The sequence below is a fragment of the Lycorma delicatula genome, chromosome 6 (genome assembly GCF_047948215.1).
Source record: "Lycorma delicatula isolate Av1 chromosome 6, ASM4794821v1, whole genome shotgun sequence".
In the NCBI taxonomy this organism is placed as follows: domain Eukaryota; kingdom Metazoa; phylum Arthropoda; class Insecta; order Hemiptera; family Fulgoridae; genus Lycorma; species Lycorma delicatula.
In genome coordinates, this window is record NC_134460.1 from 5,859,721 (window position 1) to 5,887,314 (window position 27,594).

Below are 27,594 nucleotides of genomic sequence, written 5' to 3' on the forward strand. Positions count from 1 at the left end.
TTCATGTCAACTGCATGAGCTAATGGAATGGGTGGCTGTTTGTTACTAATATGCAATAAAACTGCTTTCATGCTAACTTTAGAAGAGTCAATAAAAATACATCATTCTTCAGAAATATGCTGAATTCCAAGCTCTTTCATCAGGCCTTCAACAGACATTTGTACAAAAGCACAATGAATTTTTCATAGCAAAATAAGTTGATAAAGTTTTATTTCATGTTCTAAATGTAGTAAATTTTGTTTTTTCCACTAAAAGATTCCACTGTTGCATCCTAGATCCCAGACGTTCAACTTGCTGCTTTGATAACTTTAAATCACAAACTAAATCATTATGTTCATGTTATTGAGTTAAACAAGGAAATTTCTCATCAGTTACAGGAAGAAATTCTTCTACATCCTCTACATTATCTGCTTCATTTTCAAGTGGTTCTTCTAGCAATGACTGATTAGATGGTGGTACAGGTACAGGTAATTCTTCTACATATGGTACCAGCTTTAGAGCTGAGGATACATCTGCATATTTTATGAACTTCTATTTTTTAATGAAAATCCAAATATATTTGTCATACAAAGGTAGCAGTCTGTGAAGTGGTTGTTAGGTTGCAAACCAATGGTACAGCAAATGGCAAGACTCGTAAATTCCCTTTCAACCTTTCAGTTAGACCTACATAGCACGATATGCAATTAACATGAGGCACCCACATTTTATCTTGATTCCCAAATGCACAATCAAAAAAGAATTTTAAGGTGTTTTTATCAGTTCAGAAATAGTCTTTCTTTGAGATTTAAGTGTCAATTTACCGCAGACATAACAAAAATTATCTAGATGATTTGAACATCTACAAACTTTTGCAGAAGACGTTTATAGCAAATAAAAATGAGAAAAATCACTTTTGTATTATCAACAATTGATGAAAAACACTAATAACTGTATGAAACACAACATACCATATATACAAGTGAAGCTTGAACTGCTCTCCAGTAGATAACAACAGATGTCTGTATGATGTCATCATACAGACATGTTTGTACATGTCTGCTTCACATGATACAGTGTATATATTTATTTATTTTTTCTTTATTAAGCATGTATGCATATTGTTTAAAAGTAAAAATGAGGAAACTATTCTTAATTATAACCAGTAGTTGATCAAAATGAGATTATTATAAAAAAAATTCTACAAATTTATGATTTACATGAAACCATTATGTGGTAACACAATTTCAATAGCATATTTGAAATCAGCACCCAAATTACAGTGAGAAAAGTTGTGTAACATGTTAGATACAAATTTTTTGTTGACTAGTGTAATTAATGCTTTGGCTAAAATATTTGAGTGGATTCTGTACAGTTGTATATTAAGTCTTAATGTCAGTGAATAAGCACTGATTCTTCCTGAGGAAATCAACAGAATCAACTTAATTTCAACTATAAAATTTGTATCATTAACAGTAGGTAAGGGTTTGTTTTATTAATGCATGACTTTGTAAAACCATTTGACAAGGTGAATCATGTCATTCTACTAAAAACAGAGACTACGTGGGCTTCCTAAAATAAACTAGAAAGACCATTTTTTCTATTCTTATCTTCAGAATAGAAAACAATCTGTTCAATTCAAGACCTCAGAAATCAAGACCTCTAGATATTGAATTAAAATAAACAGGTCAGACACCTGTTGCTGAAACTGTAGGTATATAAGTAAGCTATTTGAAATGCTCAAAAATATTTAAATATAGTTTACTTGGAAATGGGGCAAGTTGGAGGCTACCATTTTATATTTAAAAGAGGGAGACCCTTCCTCTATTATCCTGCAAATGGATTCATTAAACTCTGTGTAAGCTAACCACCTATCCTTGTAAATCTAATCATGTGCAAAATTATTAATCACCAGTAAAAAATAGATGTTGAACTTATTGTAAAATTCATAATATAACATATAATTAATTAGTAAATTAGTTCATAAACTGAATATTATGTGTTTTATTAATGTATTAATAAATTAAACAGATCAATTTTAGTGAGATGATGAATGAATGATTTTGTTGGTTTTCAATCAACAGTTAAATCAAGCAGTTAAATCAATCATTTTTATTTCCCTATATATTAGTCGTTCATTAATTATATTATTTAATCATTTGTTAATTTTTTAAATACAGTTATGTTCTTATACTGGTAACATTCTTAATGTAATAAATCAATTTTGTTGGTTTTCAATTAGTTCTCAATTGTTTGTTTTTTATCTGTCTATATCACTGAAAGAATACTAGATACTAATATTAGTATAGTAGAAAGTGATTTATTACGTAAATTTCAGTAGCACTTGTTAAAAAAATACAAATAATATTTTCTGTTCTTTTTAGTTTTTTATACAGCAATTATTAAATGAGAAGTTTTTCTTTTTATGGTTAGGTATGAGTTGAGTAAAGATATTGATAGAATATTATTAGCATTAGGTTAATTAGAATTTAGTATCATGTTTTTTAAGTCATTAAAGATGTTTTGGAAGTACTCTTGTAGCTTTTGTATGTAAATTGATGAATATGAAAATAAGATCATACTGTCTGGTGCTACAATTATCTGAGCATTGAATTATAATTAGGTGGTGCAACCTCAAAAAACTGGATTTTCTAAATCGTTCATAACACTTAAAATACTTTATTAAGTTTATTTATTACAAACTGCTTCAGTCCAGGTTAGACAGTATTAAATTGTCTTATGAAAATGAGATTTTTAAAAATGTAATTTAAATGTATGCATTCTTAGAGATTAATAACCAAACAAATTAAAGGGGAGATTATGGAGGGCTTATGTGACACTTTCTGTACTAAAATGAAATTGTTTTGTAGCAGTGTAGTTTTACATTTTCAGTATATCATTATTGAACCCACCGGGTTGGTCTAGTAGTTAACGCGTCTTCCCAAATCAGCTGATTTGGAAGTCGAGAGTTACAGCGTTCAAGTCCTAGTAAAGCCAGTTATTTTTACACGGATTTGAATACTAGATCGTGGATACCGGTGTTCTTTGGTGGTTGGGTTTCAATTAACCACACATCTCAGGAATGGTCGAACTGAAAATGTACAAGACTACACTTCATTTACACTCGTACATATCATCCTCATTCATCCTCTGAAGAATTATCTAAACGGTAGTTACCGGAGGCTAAACAGGAAAAAGAAAGTATATCATTATTGAGCCTTTTTTCTTAATAACTGCAGGAAAGATCACATTCATCGTCTCAAAGCAGCACTTAAAAGATTTGAATTTGTAACCGGCACATACAAAGTTTCAATGTCAGTTTACATCAGTCTGGGCACAATTTTGCTGTAATTCAGTGCATCCTCAGTTTTTTGGTTAGAATATCATGGTCAGTTGAACTCTTCTATTAGTGTCACTTGACAAATAACAACTAGAATCTATAAGTTAATGAACTTTGGGTTATGAGTAAAATTTAATTGATGACATTCCCAATTGCAGATCAAAAACTGGATCACATTTATTTTTAAAATAATTGAATTAAGTCATAAAAGTGTTTGAGGGGTCAGACAAATAGAAACTGGATTTTTGTTTTTGACATTTATTAATATGGAATAAAACCACAAAATGTATTTATTGCTTTTTTAGATAGTCTCCCTGAAGTTCTACACATTTTTCCAAATATATGGGGAGTTTGTGAATTTCTTCTTGATAAGAATTTGAAGATCTGTCATAAGCCAATTGCACACAAACTCGTCTACTTTGTTGTTGCTCTGTTATCAATGTCCTCCGAGAGCCTTTTTCAACAGCACAAGCAGAAGGAAATCAGAAAGATAAATCTCATTGTACAGAGGATGTTCTAAGATTTCCTATTAAATTTTGTTCAGTTGGCTACTGCTAACAGCTGTATGAGACCTGTCATTGTTCTGAAGGAGAATCATATATCTGATTGGCTGATGGCAACTTTTGTTCCTGTGGCGCCTTTCGTTTTGTCCCAAGAGCTACAGTAGAATACAGTGCGATATTTGAGCAAAAATTGATGAGCAATATACCTTTCCTGTACCAAAAGATGATTGTATGGTCTCTTCCATACTCACCGATTTCAAATCATGAATGTAATGATGCACCCATGTCTCATCAAATGTGAAATTTTCTGTAGAGCCTGTTTCTGATTTTGGACCAAAAGTCTTAAAAACCACCTCACAAAATTTTCTGAACCCAAGGTACTTTGGTGATAAGAAATGGCCACTTCCGAAGCAGTTTCACCAACCATTAAGCTCAAATTTTCTTCAATGTGTAGATCAATAGAATGTTGTCATTTTGCTTGAATATCTACTTTGATTCTCATTTTCTACAGCTTTATGTTCTTTAAATTTGCTGGCCCTATCATATGCTTGGATACATAGCTATGTCATAACCCAAAATTGCACATGCATCTAGTCAAAGTTTTGGAGGATTTGATAACTTTATGATAATAGATTGTCCAATCGATGATGGAAGATCTTACTCTGATATAACATTATGTTGCGGCAGCTGGAGCACTCTTCATCACCTCCACTATCAATGTCCCTCTGCACCAGCCTATCCATGCCATTAAGACAAACGTCAGATTTATATTTAACTGACCCTCACATATGGCTTGAGTAAATCATGACTGTAAGACCAGTGCAAATTATTTAATAATCCACACAATAACGTAGCCTTGCTGAAGTTAAAAAGACTTAGAAACATTCAAAAACCGTTTTGAAGAACATATCTACTGCAGCGCCCCCTGGCGGCTTATAACCGTAAAACTAATCTAAGAACCTGTTCTGAAGTGATACCTATGGAATGCAAAAAACCCCATCGAAATCGGCCCAGTAATTTTTCAGGAAAATGGTAACACACACACACACACACTTATCCAACGCATATACCGTCTTTGTTCCGTCATGAGTAAAAAAAAGGTATTTGAAGTGGCCGTTAGTACCGCCACACCCGTGCAAATGAAATACTGTCTTCGCGCGTACTTTAAATAGAATGATTAAATGAAATATCAAGAAATTTTTTAAATAAAATGATAAATATTTAAAATTAAGTTTTGTGAGTGTATGTAAGTCGTGGATCAGAAAAAAGTCGCGTGACAGGAAAGTCCTGCAACTGTGTTGTCAGCTTTTTTATCTAATTACTGTTGTTTTTATCTAAACTAAAACATATATTACATACTGCTACTTATTTTTGTCATTTTTAAGTACTTATTAATATTTCAAGTGTGGTATTTTCATATTAACATATATATATATATTTCTAAATGTATAATTCTAGTTGTCTTAAAAGGAACAGCAATCTATAATGTGGTAAGCTTTCAGAATTATCAATATATTAGGTTAATATTTATCACTCGGCTGTATTTTAAATGTGGCCCTGTTATTTATTAAATTTACATTAAATTAATCTATTGTTACTCATCCTACCTTCTTTTGTAATTTTGAATTCTAATAAATTTATGTAGTTTATTTTAGATTTCTACTTAACTTGTTTCAGAAAACATGTAAATTATTTTATTAGGCAGAATTTATTTTTTATTTTATTGTATGTATATTTTCTTTAGTATTCTATAAAAAGTTATTTTTATAAACATACAATTTTGCACAATTAAAGTTGAAAATGTTATTGTAAAATTACAATTGATTTGTTCAGATCATAAAGATATCCTCTTTTACATTACATTCTTATTTCTTAGAATTAAAATAAAATAGTTAACAAACAAAAATTAACAAAGATATAAATTCATTATCAAAATAAAAAAATAAATCTTTGAAAATTCTAAATGTAAAATTAATTTTTTAAAAGGGCGTTGTCCCTCCGCTTGGTACACGCCATTACAGGTATTACAGAGTTATTTTTATTTTTTTTTTGTCTTCAGTCATATGACTGGTTTGATGCAGCTCTCCAAGATTCCCTATGCTAGTCATTTCATTTCAGTATACCCTCTACATCCTACATCCCTAACAATTTGTTTTACATATTCCAAATGTGGCCTGCCTACACAATTTTTTCCTTCTACCTGTCCTTCCAATATTAAAGCGACTATTCCAGGATGCCTTAGTATGTGGCCTATAAGTCTGTCTCTTCTTTTAACTATATTTTTACAAATACTTCTTTCTTCATCTGTTGGCGCAATACCTCTTCATTTGTCACTTTATCTACACGTCTGATTTTTAACATTCTCCTATAGCACCAAATTTCAAAAGCTTCTAATCTTTTCTTCTCAGATACTCCGATCGTCCAAGTTTCACTTCCATATAAAGCGACACTCCAAACATACACTTTCAAAAATCTTTTCCTGACATTTAAATTAATTTTTGATGTAAACAAATTATATTTCTTACTGAAGGCTCGTTTAGCTTGTGCTATTCGGCATTTTATATCGCTCCTGCTTCGTCCATCTTTAGTAATTCTACTTCCCAAATAACAAAATTCTTCTACCTCCATAATGTTTTCTCCTGTTTTCACATTCAGTGGTCCATCTTTGTTATTTGTACTACATTTCTTTTTTATTTTTATACTTAAATTATATTATTAAATTAGTGAACATTTTCATTTAAGATATGTGAACTGAATTTATAAATATAAAAGTTCCCTGCTGTGAAGAAACGATGTAGGTAATTAATTATTTAATGACAGAAAGGGTGTATTAATTTGTTGTTATATACTCTCTGTCCCAGACCCATTTTTTCTTATGGTTGTAATGCATATAGTACGTGTGAAGTACAACATACACAAGTTAGGCTTAATTTCTCTGACGGTAATGATGTTCTTTATGCAGTCATTCTCAGTCTGATTGATGACAGAGGGAAATTGCCTTTTGTAGAGCAAACATTTCCTATTTTTCAGTAGGCTTAGCATGCCTTTGAATGACGTACATTATGTTGAATTAAGTAGGAAAGAGGAATCCATTTCACTTCTTATTAGTAAGCCTGACCATACTTATAAATATATAAAAGATGAAATTGCAATTATTAAAAATGTTTAATACAACAGTGATAACTTGTAACACTCAGAGTTCTGTGCATGAACATGATGATTACATACATATATATTAATTTAGGGCATCTCAATATAAATTTATTTTGGAAAAAGGGGTTTTCATTCAGGTTTCTCCTATACCATCATAATCTTTAATAGAACATAAAATCATATCGTCATCAAATTAATGTATTATTATTTTTTTTCATTTTAAATGTAGATTATCTTCAACTTTAATTTGAATTATTAAATATTAAAGATTCATTTTCAAATCGATGGAAACTTTCATCAAGACATACTTCATTCATTATGTCTTAATGAAAATGTCTTGTTACCAAAGTTTTCTTATAACGTTATTTAATTTTCTACAGTCATAAAATGTTGAATTATTATCTATTTCATATAATATTTATTTACAAGAGTACATTCAAAATTATTGCTCATGTTTTTAATTTACTGAAGTAGCACTTCTTATTAATAGTGTACCACGTTACCCACTTGTTAGTTATTTATGAACAAAATTATATTAGCTGAATGTAGATGTAAACTAAATTAAATTACAAAATTAAAAATTCTTAATTAAATAAATAGATATTTATTAAAAAAATTAATAAATTAATTTTATAAATTAAAATATTAAATTGTAAAATGAAATTTTAAATATAAATTATTTATATATTCATTTAGAATTAAATGACATTCACTAATTTACTTTTGCATAATGAGTAAGTGTTATATCATTAAAAAATTTTGAAAAACTAATGTAGCTTTGTTTGAATTGTAAGTACTCAGTTTGTTTTAATGGTTCAACTTCATTTCATATTAAAATAAATAAATTATTTTTGTGTAAATAAAATTGAGATTAAACAGTTCTTTTGTGGTTGAGTTACACAATATAACACATGTTACGGGGAATTTATTAGTAAAGAGAATATATAAACAAACGTAGGTTCTATTTATTCTACAGTTTTATCTTATTTTACTGTTTTCCAAGTAAGCAATGCTTCCTGGTGAGAGATATTGTTTAATTGTTTTTATTTTTTACACGTTTAATATCTTTTATTACCACAATCCACTAGAATGGGATGGACAAAAAAATTGATTGTGTTTGAAGGCCTGTTAATGTAGAAAATGTAGACTGATGTAAATGTAAAATGTTGATTAAAAACTGTTATTAATTCCTTTTCTAAAGCAAGATGTAGCTAAAAAAAGAAAATATCTATGTAAAGTCATTCTTTTGGAGAGGTGGTTAATATTAAATAAAAAGTTTTGGTAATCTGTGATGCTGATAAAATAAAAATTCCACTTTTGTAAGTAAAATATTTTGCTAAAGTGCACCAGCAAAGATTTGAATTTTTATTTTTATTGAGACACGCCCACCTGTTTTTCCAATTTTTCCATAAATTTAATATGTTTTCTCCGCCAAGGTCATACCTACCTATCAAGTTTGAAGATCATTTAACAGGGTCCACAATTATAAGACCAAATGCAGGCCAACATACATGTGTTCAGTACATATACGCATAGTGCATTTTTTTTTTGTCTTTAGTCATTTGACTGGTTTGATGCAGATGCCCAAGATTCACTATCTAGTGTTAGTCGTTTCATTTCAGTATACCCCCTACTCTCTACATCCCAAACAATTTGTTTTACATATTCCAAACGTTGCCTGCCTGCACAATTTTTTCCTTCTACCTGTCGCTCCAATATTAAAGCGACTATTCCAGGATGCCTTAATATGTAACAGTCTTTTAACTATATTTTTCCAAATGCTTCTTTCTTCATCGATTTGCCTCTTCATTTATCACTTTATCCACCCATTTGATTTTTAATATTCTCCTATAGCACCACATTTCAAAAGCTTCTAATGTTTTCTTCTCAAGTACCCCAATCGTCCAAGTTTCACTTCCATATAAAGCTACACTCCAAACATGTACTTCAAAAATATTTTCCTGACATTTAAATTAATTTCTGATGTTAACAAATTATATTTCTGACTGAAGGCTCGTTTCACCTGTGCTATTCAGCATTTTATATCGTTCCTGCTTCGTCCATCTTTAGTAATTTTACTTCCCAAATAACAAAATTCTTCTACCTCCATAATCTTTCCTCTTCATTTTTTAAATTCAGTGGTCCAACTTTGTTATTTCTACTACATTTCATTACTTTTGTTTTGTTTTTGTTTATTTTCATGCAGTAGTTCTTGCGTAGGACTTCATCCATGAAGTACATTGTTCCTTCTAAATCCTTTTTACTCTCAGCTAGAATTACTATATCATCAGCAAATTGTAGCATCTTCATCTTTTCACCTTTATCTTTACCTTACTCCAAATCTAAATTGTTCTTTAACATCATTAAATGCTAGTTCTATGTAAAAATTAAGAAGTAACGGGTATAGGGAACATCCTTGTTGGACTTCCTTTCTTATTACGCCATTTTTCTTATGTTCTTCAATTATTGCTGTTGTTGTTTGGTTCCTGTAAATGTTAGCAATCGTTCTTCTCTCTCTATATTTGAACACTAACTTTTTTTTAAATGCTGAACATTTTATTCCAGTCTACATCATCTAATGCCTTTTCTAGGTCTGTAAATGCCAAGTATGTTGGTTTGTTTTTCTTTAATCTTCCTTCTACTATTAATCTGAGGCCTAACATTGCTTCCATTGTCCCTATACTTTTTCTGAAACCAAATTGGTCTTCTCCTAACACTTCTTCGACTCTCCTTTCAATTCTTCTGTACAGAATTCTAGTTAAAATTTTTGATACATGACTAGTTAACGTAATTGTTCTGTATTCTTTATATTTATCTGCTCCTGCTTTCTCTGGTATCATGACTTTTTGAAGTCTGACGGAAATTCCCCTTTTTCATAAATATTACTCACCAGTTTGTATAATCTATCAATCGCTTCCTCACCTGCACTGCGCAGTAATTCTACAGGTATTCTGTCTATTCCAGGAGCCTTTCTGCCATTCAAATCTTTTAATGCTCTCTTAAATTCAGATCTCAGTATTGTTTCTTCCCTTTCATCCTCTTCGACTTCCTCTTCTTCCTCAGTAACACCATTTTCTAATTCATTTCCTCCATATAACTCTTCAATATATTCCACTCACCTATCGACTTTGCCTTTCGTATTACAAATCGGTGTACATTCCTTGTTTAACACATTATTAGATTTTAATTTATGTACCCCAAAATTTAATTTATTTATCACAAAACTTTCCCTAACTTTCCAGTATGCTGTGTCTATTTTACCTATGATCACTTCTGAACACTTTTCTTTAAGCCACTCTTCTTTCGCTAGTTTGCAGTTTCTGTTTATAGTATTTCTTAATTGTCAATTCCTTTTACTTTCTTCATCACTAGCATTCTTATATTTTCTACTTTCATCCATCAGCTGCAATATATCGTCTGAAATCCAAGGGTTGATGAGTTGATTTCTAAATCTTTACTTAAACATGATATAACCTATCTTATACCTTGCAGTATCACCTGGTGTTTTCCATGTACATATTCTTCTATTATGATTTTTAAACTGGGTATTGGCAGTTACTAAATTATACTTTGTGCAAAAAATTCAATAAGCCGGTCCCCTCTTTCATTCCTTTTGCCCAGCTCGTATTCACCCACTATATTTCCTTCTTTGCCTTTTCCGATGCTTGCATTCCAATCTCTAACTATTATTAAATTTTCATTTCCTTTTATGTGTTTAATTGCTTTTTCAATTTCTTCGTATACACACTCTACCGCATCATCATCATCATAAGTGCTTGTAGGCATATAAGCATTAACAATCATTGTCGGTTTAGGTTGCATATATACATATGTAATACACACTATCGTCTGACAAAAACAGATTTTTTGGACTTGGGAGTATTGGAATAGAAATTTTGTTTGTAGATTATGTGCAGTTTATTTAAATATATTTTTTTAAATCCATCCTCGCGACATAAAACTTAAAAAAGACAAATTGTTTTTAGATTTTTTTTTCACCCATGTATATACTTTTCTGTTATAGCTACAGCTTCTGTAGTAGCATATATCACTATAGCTGGAAAAGTAAAAATAACCAAATCATTTACATATGTTTTGATTTATATTTATTAAGTACAAATACCTTTCTTTCCCCACTTTGATGAAAGAATTGTATCATAGTGATAAAAAGATCTTCAGGATCTTTTTACATATACTTATAAAAATAATTAGTTATTGAACTTATTTCTAATAAAAGATTAAACCAGATTCATTTTTTATAATGATATAAGAGTTTTTGAATTCAGTTCTGTTAAATTAATTTAATGTAATTGAAGGAAAATAAATTCAAGAACTGATTAAAATCACCGTCATATAATACTGACATTATTTTTGGAAAAAAGATTTTGTGTCACTTTTAAAACTACCGGTTTAAATAAAATATGTAAGATCATACAGAAGGGCTTTGTATTACTAGATACCACCAGCATAAACAAGGAATAGATATAGGGACAACACACAACAGATCTAATTTTGCAAATCACATCATAAAAAAAGAACACACACAAACAATGAAATTTACTGTTATATGTAACATTTGTATTTAGCATATAAAAATTAAGATCACAATTGTATTAAATGAAGTTTATAAACGCAGTAAATTAAAAAAAAACATATAATTAAATGAAGAAAAAACATAGATCAAACATATTATACCATTATGTTTTCTACAATAACAGTATTACCAATAACTTCACTGAATACGGTGCTGCTAATAATCTCTGAAAGGTTCGTTGAAAGCAAATTTTTACAATTTTGAAATTGAATTGTTTAATATATAATAATTTCAAAGTAATCATGGATTTCATCTAACTAAAGAATCTTCGGAGAGGTTTATGTGAAATTAAATTAAAAGACTCCCGTTGAAAAAAAAAAAATCTATTGATGAATCTTTGAATAACACTGATCTGATAAACTTGATCGCTTGTTTGATTCCTTAAATATGCACACATCATTTTTCAATTAATACCTTCAAAATTTGGTATTTGGTTTTTTGGATGATAAACCAATTGAAAATGTTTTTAAAAAATACATTCATAGTTATTTTTTTGCTGGGCAAATTGTCTGTTAGTATTAAAGTTGTTGAATTTTTATGTATGCAGAATTTAAGCATTCTACAAAAATAAACTGAAAAGTATTTTTGATTTTTTAATGGGAATTAAATTTTTTAATTTAATATTGAGCAAAATTTTCTGAACTAAAGAATACGTATCTATAAAAATTGACTTTTTTATTATTATCTTTTATTAATTGTTGCAGGGAAAACATTTTGTTGTCGTTTGCTGCAGTATTGCTTACTGTAGCTAGTGGAAATGGTGCTCCTTCAGAAATTGATAATGAACTTTCAAAATTTGATGCAATAACCGATGAATTTATTGGTAAAATTAACTCGATGCAACAATCCTGGACAGTGAGTTGAGCTGTTAATTTATTAAATTTTTTATATTTGTTGTTTTTTATATGCTGCTTCCTTCCACAGGTTTGCTTGTATCATGATATCAAAATTGTTACATTTTAATCGGTTCAGTATGGGATTACAGTTTATTATAATACAAACTTTCTAATCAGAGTTATTTTTATATTAAATTCAATGTTTTAACAGATTGTTGTTAATTTATAGTTGCAAATATATAGTAGCAAATTTCTTAATTATATTTGGACTCGAATTACTGACTATGAGTCGAATGGACTATATAAAAGAAGGTTTTCAAAATTCAAGTGAAAAAATTGATGAGTTCTCATTTCTTGAACTTTTTAACTTTATTTTTTCAAAAAAAATCAACATCATCAGAACTCAGCAAATTTTCAAAGGATGTCATGTTTTATTTAGTACTGAGGATTTATGAAACATACTCAAAATAACATTTGTATGATACATAAAATTTGTCGTTCCTCTAACGATATTAATATTAAATATAGCATTTAAGATCTTACCCTGTAAGAAGTTTAGCCTGAATTTAGGGGATTACAGCTTTAAAGTATCATTTCATACATTATGTATTTAAAATAAAAAAATAAAAAAGAACACTTACAGTAAATTTTTCAGTGCACTTCTTTTAATTCTTCAAATGAGGATTAAGTTTTGAGACATATTGAATAAGTGAAAAGCACAGGTAAAGTATATCTTATCTTAATACCAAATTTTAAAACTATTTTCTTCTTAAAGTAACAAATTTTTACTCTGTTAGAAGATAAGGGGGAGTATTGCGACAGGCTTCTTTTCTGCTAAAAGTACTAGTTATATGAATGGGAACATTCAATAAATAAAGAGACAAATTGATGTAGAAATGAAACAGTTTGTAGGAGGAGTTTTGTACTTTCATGACTTTAGATTGGCATCACTGGGATGAGCTGAGAACAGTTGCCAGATAAAAATTGTGTCGTTTATAACCTCAATATTGTATTTAACAATGACGTGTCTGCTTGACATGTTCACATTAGTTAAACAACATTCAGTGATCTGCTTTTTGCTTTCTGAAGGTGAAAAACTGGCTAAAATCTTTTGTGAGATGATTTTACAGTATGGAGAAAATTGTATGAACAATGGAAAGTGGGTAGAACAGTTAAAAAATGGTCGAACCTCAGTCACTGATGAGCAACGTCCTGGCCGGCCAGTTGAAGTGTCAACTCCTACGCTTGAATCCTGCATTGATGATATTGTTCGTGAAGACCGATGTATTACAGTTGAACATGTAGCAAAAACAGTTACAGTAGGTGTTGGCACAGTTCATAACATTATCAGTAACAAGCAGAAGTACAGCAAAATAAGTGCAAGGTGGGTCCCGAAAGAGTTAACGCAACAATACAAGGAAATAAGACTCAAGGTGTGTACAGACTTGAAAGAACGTTATGAAAGGGGAGGTGACTTTTCTAAACAAAATTTTAATGTATGATGAAACTTGGGTTCACCATTTTAAACCAGAGTCCAAAAGACAAAGCATGGAATGGAAGCACACCAACTCAACTGTCCAAAAGAAATTCAGAACGCAAGCATCAGCGGGAAAGGTCATGTTGACAGTCTTTTGAGATGCCCCGGGTGTAGTAATTTGTGATTATTTGGAAAATCAGCATACAGTAAACAGTGTTTACTACTCAGACATGCTGATGAAAAAAGTAAAGCCAGCAATAACAGAAAAACATCAGGGATCTCAAAGAAAAGCCATGATATTGCTACACGACAATGCTCGCCCTCACATTGCCCAGCTGACCAACAAACCACTGGAAAAATGGATTGGGAGTTACTACCACATCCTCCTTACAGTTCAGATTTGACTCCCTTGGATTTTCATTTTGTCCACTCAAGGAGGCAATACGTGCAAAAACATTCAGCAAGAACGAGGAGGTCAAAGAATTTGCGGAAAAATAGCTCAAACAAGACAAAGACTTTTTTGCGTCAGGTATAAAAAAACTAGTTCATTGTTGAGATTAATGTAATAATATTGGTGGGAATTATGTTGAGAAGTAGTAAAAGGTTCATTTTGTAAAAGTACACAGATTTTTTCTGCATCAATTTGTCTCTAATTATTGAATGTCCCTCATATTTAATATTAAACTCTGACATCATACTGCTAATAAAAATTTCAGTTTTGTAATACATCACAGTGTTGAACAAACCATGAAGTAAATACAGAGTGCATCACAAATTTCTCCTGGAACTTTCATAATTTATTCTAATCATGAAAAAGTTCAAATAAACATATATAAAAAGATTATTATCTAAGTAATTTTTATTTTACAATTGCAGTGTAATTTCCAGTTTCTTTTCTAATTTATTTTAACAGCGATTTTTAATGGTATCGTTTTTTTTAGCTGAAATCGAGCAAAATTTTTCACTAGTGTAACTCACAAACAAAGCATTTTAGAACATACGAGGATTATTTTTTTTCAAGGTCCGATCGATCGTGAAATCCGGCACAAAAATCGGATGAACCTTTGCGCATATGTGTTGCGCGTCGTCTCTAGAGTATGGCCTTCAATCTCGCCGCGTCACTTTGTTTAGTCCTGTACACGCAGCTTGCACGTAAACATGTCTACAACAATAGAATCTCCCGCCAAGTCTGAAGTGTGATTCGATTTCTTCAGACTGAGGGGTGTAATGCAGCTGAAATTCATCGACGAATAAGTAATGAGTGCGGTGAAACTTCAATAAGTGACAGCAAAGTGCGACAATGTGCAGAAACTTTAAAGCAGGACGTACAGATGTTCATGATGCAGGCGGTCATGGAAGAAAGCGAGTGTCAACCGATGATCTCGTTGAGCGAGTGGATAAGGCCATTTGAGAAAATCGTTGGTTCACAATTTCTGTAATGAGTGATTCGTTTCCTGAAATTTTCAGGTCAGCTCTCTACACCATTGTGAGTGAGAGACTTCAGTACCGCAAACTGTGTGCGAGATTGGTTCCCAAGATACTGTCCGACCATCACAAAACAATGAGAGTGGACGCCTCCCTAACGTTTCTCCAGCGCTACCACAATGAAGGAGAAGATTTTTTGAACAAAATTGTCACAGGGAACGAGACATGGGTCCATTTCGAAACAATCCCAACAGTGGATGCATTCTCATTCTCCCAGTAAACCAAAGAAGTTCAAATGAACCTTCTCCAACAGAAAGTGTACGGCTACTGTGTTCTGGGACCGGAATGGAGTTCTCTTGGTGGAATTCATGGAACGTGGCACGACCATCACTGCAGCCTCATACTGCGTGACTCTTCAACGTCTACGAAAGTCAATTCAGTATAAGCGGAGAGGAATGTTGTCATCAGGCATTGTCTTTCTTCATGACAATGCTCGGCCGCACACTGCAGTTGTAACAAAGAAGCTCTTGCAACGTTTTCGTTGGGAAGTGTTTGATCACCCACCATACAGCCCGGACTTGGCTCCATCGTATTTTCACCTCTTTGCTCACATGAAACGCTGGCTAGGAGGACGACAACATTTTGGCACAGACATCGAGCTGCAGACCAGCGTAGAAATATGGCTGAAAACACAATCGGCTATGTTCTATAACGAGGGTATTGGAAAGTTGGTACCACGCTACGACAAATGTTTAAATCGGAGTGGCGACTATGTAGAGAAATAGCATAACTATGTAAGTACTTGTACAAATAAAAAATTGTTTATTTTCACTGTTGTTTTAATTTCGTGACCGATCGGACCTTGAATAATATAACCCTCGTTTGTTTTTGTAAACTTTTTCACGTAAAAAAAAATTTATATATATATATATATATACTGACTGTATATATAGACTATATATAGACTGACCTACAGAATAAAACTGGAAAAATTACAAAGCTAAAAGATAGAAGCATTAGATTTAAACAAAAGACAGACAAACGACAAAATATAACGAAGAGGGTGTTTACGGATGAAGAAAAGAAAGCAAGATCTGAACGGATGAAGAAATACTGGGCAGCTCGAAAGAGTAAAATAACACGCTTTTCTCAGAAAAGATCCAACTAAAATTGACTTAAGTGGTCCCATGTTGGCCGTAAAAGCATAATAATATATATATATATATATATATATATATATATATATATATTCTTTTTTTGTTTATATGAATTATTTTCATGATTAGAATAGGTTATAAAAGTCCCAGGAGAACTTTGTGATACATTCTATACATACAAAGTATTAACAGTGTATGGGAACTTTTAAATAACGTTTCAACCATTAAATATAAAACAGTGAGATTTAGCAGCTACTCCTGCCTCAAAATGAACTGTGTTGAGATATGAGACCATCCCACACTAAGCCTGGATCCCTGAAGCCCCAAGTGTAGGGGCAGACAAAACTTTTAAATGGAAAGGATAGATTGTCGATCGTTGTTTTAAGGAACACTAAAAAAAGATTTTGACATAAGCTTTGAACTAGAACAATAATAACCAAAATGGCATCATTTAATATTTTTTTATTGTTAGTTACTGCTGAATTCTGAAATATTATAAAAATAAAATTTATCAAATGGGACCATCTCAGAACAGAATATTTTTCCAACATCTTCTTCTTCTTGAAGTGTTGTGTTGATCACTTTGAAAATTAACTGAGAAATACAAAGGGCTCTAGGAAAGTTTTGCAGTTTAACAGAGCAGATCATCAAGGCAGTTTCAGATTAGTCCACGTTAAGATAAGTTCTAACTGAAGCTGCTCTAGTTACTGTCTCAGCATCATTTGCTTTTTAGTTGTACTAGTGTAAAGAGGTGGTGTTATCATGTTCGAAAACTGAATACTGTGCAAATTTGCACTACAGTTTTGCACATGAGTTAAGTGTTGATCAGTGTTTGGAGGAAATGACTAATGTACTTGGAGAGGATTGTCCTCCTCATACAACAGTATTGAAAATGGAAAGTCTCCCTATGCAGACATTATTGTGATAGGTGTCAAAACTTTGCTGTGCTATTATGACATCCCGCCAAAGGCTCAGATTGAAGTGCGGCTATTTGAAGATGGCTGTTCAAAAATCCAGATCAGTGAAGAAGACAATGTGGTCGTATATTTTAATGTGAGAGAAGTTTTAGAGAGAGTTGTATTGGAAATTCAGAACACAGTTAAAGGAAAATGGTAAGGCGGAGAATTTCTGCCTAAGTTGACAAACCTCTCAAGAAGCTGTACCCAAATCAAGGATAGACACATGGTTTCCTCACCATGATAACGCTGCAGCATACCACTCCAAAGTTTGCTTCGAGTATTTGGCCACCAATGGAATAAAAATGTTAGAGCACCCACCGTATAGTCCTGACCTCACTCCATGTGACTCATAACTAAAAGTACTAGTTTTGAATTAGGTGTATATTTCTATGTTTAACAGTTGAATAGCTATTTAACATTCTCCATACATTGTTAATATTCTTTATTTATAATAAAGTCACTTTTGAACATATCAAAAATCACAAGCTTAGTAGTAGTTTACTTTGGTGTTACATTGTGCGAATAATAGTATTTTATGACTGATAACAAGTACGTGGATTCAAAAATATTTTTATTTAAATTAATAAGTTTACATTAGGTGCGGCTATTATAGTGTGTTCATATGTTGTTTTTTTTATGTACAGGTACACCTGGGCCGTGAGGTACTGGCCATATTGCCAAATAACAATTTGGGTACCCAATTTCTTTCTTATTTTTTAGATTGGATCCGTGTACATTACAAGAACAAAAGTAGCAATCATCACTGTGATTTTGTGGTTCTTTCCAGATCATTGGTACTCCAAACCGAAAATACATTTACTTACCTTCTGTCCATCTGCATACCTCTTCCACACAAGCAGAAGAAACTGTATGAGGGTGCCACGTTTTATCCCAGTCACCAAGTTTCATCCCAAAATATTAATTTTGTTATTAAATTTTATTGACTGTATTAATAATAATTAAAATCAGTTGTATGGTTTCTTTTTATTCATAGGCTGGCTATAATTTTCCTCCAGGAACTAAATTTTCAGATTTAAAGATATTGGCAGGAACAAAACGTCAGCGACCTCTAGTTATTAAAGAAATAGATGTACCGAATTCAGTTGTAATACCAAAGTCGTTTGATGCTCGTGAAAACTGGCCTAACTGTAAGAGTATTAAAGAAATTAAAAACCAAGGACACTGTGGATCTTGTTGGGTGAGTTATATTATTTAAAATACAGTACAGTAACTAATTTTCCTAAAAGCTTTTTTACCAAAAGACCTTCATCAATCACATTTAGCTAAACTCGAAAGAAATCTTATGTTAACACAATCGCATTTCCCAAGGTGGCACTGTTCTGTTAGAAACAAAATAGTTCATTATTAGGCAGCAGTTAATAGTGTCATCTTTTTTAAAGAATTATTATTTTTTAAATTATCCAATTGTTTTTCACAAGTTGCATTATTGTAAAGATTTGTTTAACTAAAATCTCTGCTTTCATATTGAACTAATTCAAGTTAGATTAGTTGTGTTTAGTTCAGTATGATATTAAATATAGGTATGACGTTGAATAATAATTATTACTAGGATTTCATGTAAAAAGCAGTCTGAAAACAATATAGGTGAAAAAATTACAAAGAAAAACTTAAAAATATTGTTTCACGTAATGCTTTATAGTAATAAAAACAAAAAGGAAAATATTAGCCTATGAACTGTGTTGCAGGAAAATTGAAAAATAAGGTGGGTTTATAAAATTTGAAATATAAAGATCTTAAGTGTAAGGAGAGAAATTTTTGGCAAAATCTTGTAAACAGATTAATTTGGCTTTTAGGACATGTAATAAGACATTGGGTTTAATTAATCTGGTAACTGAAGTTGTGTCAAAGGAAAAAATTGTAAAAAAAAGAGTGGAATTATTTTAATTATACTCCTTTAAAACTGTTACCTGTTAATTACAGTTAACAGTTTCATTCCTTTTAAATAAATAATTAATTTTTAGATGATCCCATTGTTTTTAACTGCTCTGTTACTGAAAAATATTTTTCATAACATTTACATTGTCATACTGAATTATCTCATGTTAGAAGCCTGTGTTAGATTATCTATAATTAAACAATATAATATTGATTAATAATTGTTACCAGACTTTCATACATAAAGCAGTCTGCAAGTAAGAATCTTTCAATACAGCTGTAAGAATTGCAAAGAAATCCTTGAAATATTGGGTGCTGGTTTGCAATTTATAGTAGCAAATACACAGTTCAACAACAATTTTTAATGCCTTATTCGAAATAAGAGGTTACATAAAACGTTGTACAACTTTGTATTTTGTGAATGAGTGTGCGCGCGTGCATGCACACATTGTTAAGTTTGAGAAACCATGAATGTATAAAAGATAGAAAAAATATCCATATGCTCAAATTGTTGAACACAGATTATAAAATATTATTTTATTTTTATGACCACAAATATATTTTTATAAAATTATTTTAATGAGAAATATAAAACAGATGAAATGGTAGGTGAAAAATATCATATCCTTGCCAGAAATAAAATCAAAAACCAATTGATCTAGACTGAGTACATTAGCAGTTATTGCACCAAAAGACTCCCCAGTCGTAATAAAAAAAAAAAAAGTTTTGTATGTATGAAAAAACCAAAAATTGTCAATTAATATGTTTTGATTGGAAACCCTCTTCATAAATTTATTGAATTCAACATTTTTACTTTACAACCTGTAGCAACATATGCTGCATAGTACCTATACCTATAAAGGGAACTATATAGATCAGTGAAAAATAAAATCTAAAAATAATCTGTCTTTTAAATTTTTACCTTAAGGAGACATTTAAAATATATTTAACAAAAAAAATAATTTAAATAAATTGCAAATAATTTAATACCTCCCAGTCCAAAAAAAAATCTCTTTTTGTCAAATGGATGTTTGTGCGTATTACATATGTATGTTGGACTGTAATTGGTCTTATAACTCTGAATCCCATTGACCAATTTTCTTCAAATTCAGTAGAAAGGTACTACCTTCATGGGGAAAGAATGTAATACATTTTTGTAAAAAGTGGAAAAAGGGGATGGGGATATTTTGGCTGAAATAATATTTCATATTTTTTCTGGGATTCTTTAGAAAAAACTATTTCTTACAATCGTTAAAGTTTTTTTGTTATCAAGAACCCAAATTACCAAAATGTTTTATTTAATATTCACCCCCTCTCCAAAAAATGACTTTATATATACTCTCATACATACATATTTTTTTAGCTATACCTTGCTTCATAGAGGTGTTAATGGAAATTTTTTGCACCTATATTGTCTATATCAGTAGGTCTTCAAACCACAATAAAATATTTTCCCATCCCACTACAATGGTCTGTGATAGCAAAAAAAAAATATTTTTTTTTAAATTTATTTTAAATGTAAATCAATCTCAGAATTTATCCACTGCATTTAAATCTTAATTTGTTTGACAAAACTTACTCTTTAGTATTTCTTGGAAAAAATCAGACAACCATTTTCACCCTCTTCCTAGAAAATTACAACTTTATTTATTTAGAGTTGTGGCTGTTATCTTTGTATTTTTTAATATTGTAAAACTGAAAAATAGAGCTTAAAATGAATGAATTTTAAAAATGAATTGCATAACATAACCAATCTAGCCAGGAAAGTTGCAGAATTCAAGTTGGCTTTTTAAAAAATTGTTCATTCTACACTGGAAAATCAGAACATTTTATTTTTTAACGTTTCAGGCAGTATCAGCAGCTACTACAATGTCTGATCGACTATGTATTTCATCTAAGGGGAAGTTTAACTCAGATGTATCAGCTCAACAGATAACATCATGCAGTTCGGGAAATGGATGTCATGGTGGTTTGCCATATTCAGCATGGAATTACTTTGTTAAACATGGTGCAGTTACTGGAGGGGATTATCATTCAAATGACGTTAGTAATTTCTTCTTTATATATATATATATATACATATATGTATATATACATATATGTATGGGGGTGGAGGTGTATGTGTGTGAATATGTTTTTTTTTTAACTACAGCTGGTGAGAAGTTTCACATTGATTTGTGCTCCAATGGTAAAATGAGGGTATACTGAAACTCTTGGGACAAAAATTTGTGGAAAAATGTGGTTTTATACAAAATTCTACTAACCGTTTTATAAGTGGGTTGAATAGTTTAAGTAGGATAGAACAAGTATCACTGTTTTTCATTGGAGCAGAAAACCAATGCAAGTTTTGACTTTGCAAAATCGCATAGCATTATTAACCTATTCGCAAAGAGACGCATTGAAATTTGGGAAATTATTGAAATTTGTAGTGCAAGTATTGGCACGGTTATTCCATTATACCCAATAAGCTAAATAAGCAAAATGTGTTCAAGGTGGGTTCCGAAGCAGTTGACTCAAGATCATAAAGATACCCAAATTCAAATTTGTATGGAACTTAAATTTTAACGATTGTCAGCAGAGGATATAATGCTTATTTAGATCCACATAATAACTTGTGATAAAACTTAGATTCATCATTATGAGCAAGAATCCAAGCGCATATATTACTAAACACATAATATTCAGTAAAGGTATGTTAACAGTGATTTGGACTAAAGCGACCCAATCACTGAAATTTGTTTTAGTGATTTGGAAGAACAATACAACCAACAGGGAGTACAATTGTTACATGCTAAAAGTAAAGTAAAACGAGCAATAAAGAGGAGATGTACTGATTCTCTCTCAATAGGAATAATTCTTCCAAGTGATGATGCCCACCAAAATACCGCTCAAAAGACACTGAAAGTTATTCAGAAATTGGATTGGGATGATATGACTTCCACATTACAGTCCCAATCTCAAACCAAAAGATTTTTTTTTTGTTTTGTCCTCTAGAGTTTTTTTCATGGCAGCAATGAACAGTTCAAGAGAATGGTACAAGAATGGCTCAGACTAAAAGGTGAACAATTCTTTATTACTGGAATAAAAAAGCTCATAGAAAATTGGAACAAGTGCCTAAATGTAGCCAGAAAATATGTTGAAAACTTGTTAATTTCACTATATATATATATATATATATATATATATTTTACATTAAATATTTTCTACAGTTATATATATATAAATATATATATAGCAACCCGGAAATGCTTCACTATTGCTAGATTTCAGTATGTATATATTATATATATAGATTAAATGAACACAATTGAAAGTTTGATAAAATATTAACAAAATGAACATTACAGAACTTCACAAAACTTAACCTTTCCCTTTTTGTTCTTCCCCCTTCCCTTTTCCTGTACCCATTTCCCTTTTTACTATTTTAATTTTTACCATGTTCCTTTTCCCCATTTCCCTTTCCCCACTTATCCCTTTAATCCCCTTTTCCCTTTCCTTTCCCAATTCTCTTTCCCTTACTTCCCTTTTTCCCTTCCTCTTTTGCCCCTTTCCTTTTTCTTTTTTCTCCTTCCTCCTTTCTATTTCCTGTTTTCCCCTTTTTTATTTTTTCCATTTCCCGTTCTTCCCTTTTTACCTTTTTTGTTTTTTACATTTTTCCCTTTTAACTTTTCTGATTTTTCCATTTCTCCCATTTTCCCTGCGTGTAAATTGGTCCAGTAGCTTTTAGTCTATAGCCTACATATATGTTGGAAACAATGAAATGGAATTATAAAATATTTAGTATAGCATGAACACATGCTATAAAATGTTGGATGTAAAAGCTGTTGCTTTTACATCAAACAGATAGCACTGTTTTTTCAAAAAAAAACATGTTTTACCTGTCACAGGTGACATCTTAGGTATATAAATAGTAAGTATATAAAAACACATGCATATTCGAATGCAACGTTGTGTCAAAATTTCAAAGCAGTCTGTGAAGAATGTTTGGAGATTTAAGATTTTGAACAAGTAAACATTTACATTTTTTTATATAGATATATTAATTTATTTAGGTTAAGTTTTGTATAGTCCATTTTTTCTTCCTCTGTATGTAAATATCTCTATATACAATATAATATTCTTTAAGCCCCCGCAAAGCACAGAATTAAAGAATCACTCTTACCTTTAAATTTTTACTTCATCAAAACGCTTTCGGACCTAAGCCCATCCTCAGTGATATCTTTTATAAATTTTTTAACTGTTTACAATTTACACAATAACTCTATTAGCTTTTTACATTTTGTAAAAATTGCTTGTTTAAAATAAAAAGTAGATTTAAAAATTTTTTAAAATCTGAATGAATGAATTATATATTTAAATCATTGATGAAAAAGTGCATTTACATTCTTTCTAAATCATATTTAAAAAAGCTTACTTTTAGTACTATTTATAGTATAAAATGTGGAAAATCTTATCAGAGCTGTTAAGAAACAATTTTAGTATGTATTGACAAATTAATATTAACTGCTTTTAACCTATAGATAGATATATTTTTAACTGCAGATAAATCATTATTTTTTATGATAAAGCTTTATCTATATAGCTAACTGGTAAATAAAGAATTAATCATAAATTTTGCTTTTTTTAATTAAGGGTTGTCAACCATACCTTGTGAAACCGTGCATTAATAGAACAGCAGATAGTGATGACAATTCACATCCAGAACAATGTCCTTCTACTAATTATGTCAAAACGCCAAAATGCCAGTCAAAATGTTATAATCATCGCTATCATAAAAGTTACACAAAAGATTTGCATAAAGGTATGTTAATATTAGTTAAATAATTTCGCTATTTAATTAGAATATGCTGTATTAACATCAAGAAATTTATTACTACTAATCAAGAAGAAAGATATTCTGTTTCAATTCATAATATGCTCCAAGAATTGTTGCAGTTCCTGAAATTATTATTGCAGTATTTATATTAAAAAATTGTTAAACGTTAAAGCATTATGGTAAAAAGCATCCAATCACCTGCATGCAGTATTTAAACTGGATTTTGAAATATTTAATTGTTTTTAATAAACCTCAAAACTGAATCCATAGCTGTATAAGTTTCAGTTGTACATTGTGCTTTCAACCTGAACGTTATACATTATGCTCTTTTGAAAAATTGGAAATGTAATTGCACATTAATATTGTTGAAGCATCTTTTAACATATCTGAAAGATAAGTTGCAGCATGCATCAAAAGTTAATTTTGGAATTTTATTACACACTGGCAGTCATTTTCATGTTTTGTCTCACCCTGAGTACTTATTTTGTCATCTAAGATTTATTTGCTATAATATTACTCACTCTGTATACTTCTCTGATTAATGAATTTTTTATAAATTAAACTTAAAACACAATAATGAAGTTAAAATCTACTTGATACACTGAACATTATAACAAAATTTCTTATTGGTAAATATGATTAATGCTGAAAATTTAGATATGACCTGCAATCACTGTGACATTTCACTTGGGTTAATCAGAGTTGTCTTATTATCATCATCAGAGAAAAGAATTTCATGTAAATAAATTTAAATGTTTTCTGTTATTAAATGAAACTATTTCTTTTAAATTAAAATTATATCAGTGAAACCTTTTAATTGATTGTTTCAGCAAAACAAGTTTTTGGAGTACCTCAAAATATTACACAAATACAACTGAATATAATGACTTATGGACCAGTCGTTGCTGATTTTATAGTTTATGCAGATTTCATGACATACAAATCTGGTAGGTATTAAATGTATAATTTCTTTTCTTTTACTCTAGTACTACCGTTTTGAGATTATCGGTTTTAATCGAAGAAAATTAGTTTTTTTGCAGTTACAATATTCACATCTTTCATGTAATTATGAATTGGCCAATTTATTTGTAGTCATTTGATTCACAACTTATTACAATTTTTCATTTGATTCACAACTTATTACAATTTTTCTGACTGATTGATTGATATCTTTAAATTGTGCTATGTTTGATTATTCTAAATATAAATAATTATTGTACTATTATGTTTTTAAATAATTGATATAATCTTTATTTTATGAATAAGTAATTGACTTATTAGACTGATGTTTTTATTCCTCACTGGAATGACTTATGAGGATTCATCCATAGAGAATCTTTCACAATAATCCACATGGATATATCTATGTGGTCTCATTAAGATCTACCCATTCACTAATTTAACTTCATCATCTAAACACCATCACTTAATCTTTAGAATGCATGTCAGCGTACAGAGTATAAAAAATAAAGTATCAGGATTTTAATTTGTTATAATATCTCTTGGATGAAATGTACAGCGTTAATTTAAGAATAGAAACAGTTTTATTTTGTTGTGTGCATGGCTGTAGACTGATTTCCTATCTTTCTGGTTGGTAGCACTAGGAAAGATGATGACTATTGAACAGAAAGTCTTCTGCGTTTTGCAGTTTGCTAAATGTAAATCTAAGAGTGTGTGATGACCCGTACTCAATTTTCCATGAACAATGTTCAACATTTTCATCAGGGAGTTTTTCCTGCGTAGTCCTAGAAAATTTGTTAAGAAAGCCAGCAAACTAACAATGTTGGTGATGTTAGTGTTGAATCTTTTAAGGAAACTCTTACACATGTGTCCATATCGTTTATTCCTATTACATGTAGAATTTGAAACCTACAGAATACACTGTTACTTTATGATCAAAATCTTGCAGCATAAAGATGTCAACTTTTTTGATTTTATTCGGTTTAGTGTTGAATCAACATTTCATCTTAGTGGAAAAGTTAGCACATATCATATGTGTGTGTATCTGGGAATCAAAAAATTCTCATGAATTCCTACAATGTAAAAGAGATTAACATTTTAATGCTATAAAAATAACATTGCCAAAATTAACATTTTCTGCGCTATATCCCGATGGCAAGCTTATGGGCTGGTTTTTTTTTTACTGAAGTAAGCGTAACAAGAGTTGCTTATCTGAATATGCTGTATATTCCATTTGAATATTCCAAATGAATTGCTGCATAGATCCTGAGAACGATCTGATATCATTTCATCTATTAATTCATTTATTTCAACCTGCTCATTAATATACATGTGTTGCGTATACAAGGTTAATAATAGAAAAACAAACAAAAAAAATAATTATCTTCCAGGTCCATAAAGTATTACCTTATATGAATCACATCTCTTTCTAATTACATGCAACACATCGGTGTAAAATATTGCTCATCTCCTTTAAATAACTGTGAATCTAACTGTGATGTTTTATTACATAATCCCTTATGTCTTGTCATTGTTATTATTTTATCAATATAGAAATTGTTTATTTTAGTGTAAATTGGTATTAAATAAAAATATATTACATTAACACAATTTAGAATATTATTCCAATTATAGGAAAACGTAAAATCTTCCAAATTAGAAAATTAAGGAGATGAATGAATGAAATCTCCATGGCATTTTCAAACAGATTTTATTTCACTTTGTAAAGTTAAACGTAGTTCATCTTTTGAGCTTTTGATTGAATATGCAATCCTCATCTTAAAGACTGGTTTAAACTTTCAAACAATAATATCTGTTTTCAAAGCTCTATGCTGCCAGTTATATGTAGTAGTTATTATTAGCAAGTTCTGACTGTTTTCACTATTCTAGTTCGTAATTTTTGCTGAAATTTTTTCTGTATGTTAAGTTTTCTTTGTTATCTGTATACACAATTTTTTATGAAAGCAAGTGTTTGTGGTAAATAACTTCTTTTTTTTATCAGGTGTGTATGAACACCATTTTGGAAAAATTCTTGGTGGACATGCGATAAGAATAATTGGTTGGGGAGAAGAAAATGGTAAAGATTATTGGTTGATTACAAATCAGTGGGGGAAGGAATGGGGAAATGAAGGCACTGTTAAGTTCCTCAGAGGTAAAAATGAGGTAGGCATAGAAGAACATGTAGTTTCTGGAATAACTGGAGATATTTAACAGTTAAATTTACGTAAAATGTATAATTTATAAGATGTGTAATATATTACAAAATGAAACAGAAATAGTCTAATTTTTTTTAACAGATTTCCTTTTCATAAGTTATGTAAGTGAGAAATTACTGTTTGATCATTGATAAAACGAATTGTTAATTAACTGTATATAATTGATTTCAAATGAAACTTCAATCCATTTTTTATTATCTTTCTACTTCTTCAATGATGTTTGATTTACGGAGGTGAATCTTAGCTCTTTGCAACCATAATATTTGTATTAGCTGTACTAGATTAC

General features: G+C 30.5%; 1 protein-coding gene across 1 annotated transcript; it reads left to right on the forward strand.

Moving 5' to 3' along the window:
- Positions 1–5,219: 5,219 nt before the first annotated feature.
- On the forward strand, positions 5,220–27,368 carry LOC142326484 (cathepsin B-like). Its single transcript, XM_075369063.1, has 7 exons — positions 5,220–5,309; positions 12,271–12,421; positions 18,415–18,618; positions 21,165–21,359; positions 23,949–24,117; positions 24,963–25,079; positions 27,095–27,368. Exons 1-7 carry the CDS (start codon positions 5,305–5,307, stop codon positions 27,301–27,303), a joined length of 1,050 nt encoding a protein of 349 aa, XP_075225178.1. The 5' UTR covers positions 5,220–5,304; the 3' UTR covers positions 27,304–27,368.
- Positions 27,369–27,594: the final 226 nt, after the last annotated feature.

Bases quoted from the DNA above. Each gene is read 5' to 3' on its own strand.
- LOC142326484 (XM_075369063.1), top strand. The intron at 12,422-18,414 runs GTGAGTTGAGCT...TTTTATTCATAG, and splicing joins CGATGCAACAATCCTGGACA to GCTGGCTATAATTTTCCTCC. The intron at 21,360-23,948 runs GTTAGTAATTTC...TTTTTAATTAAG, and splicing joins GGGATTATCATTCAAATGAC to GGTTGTCAACCATACCTTGT.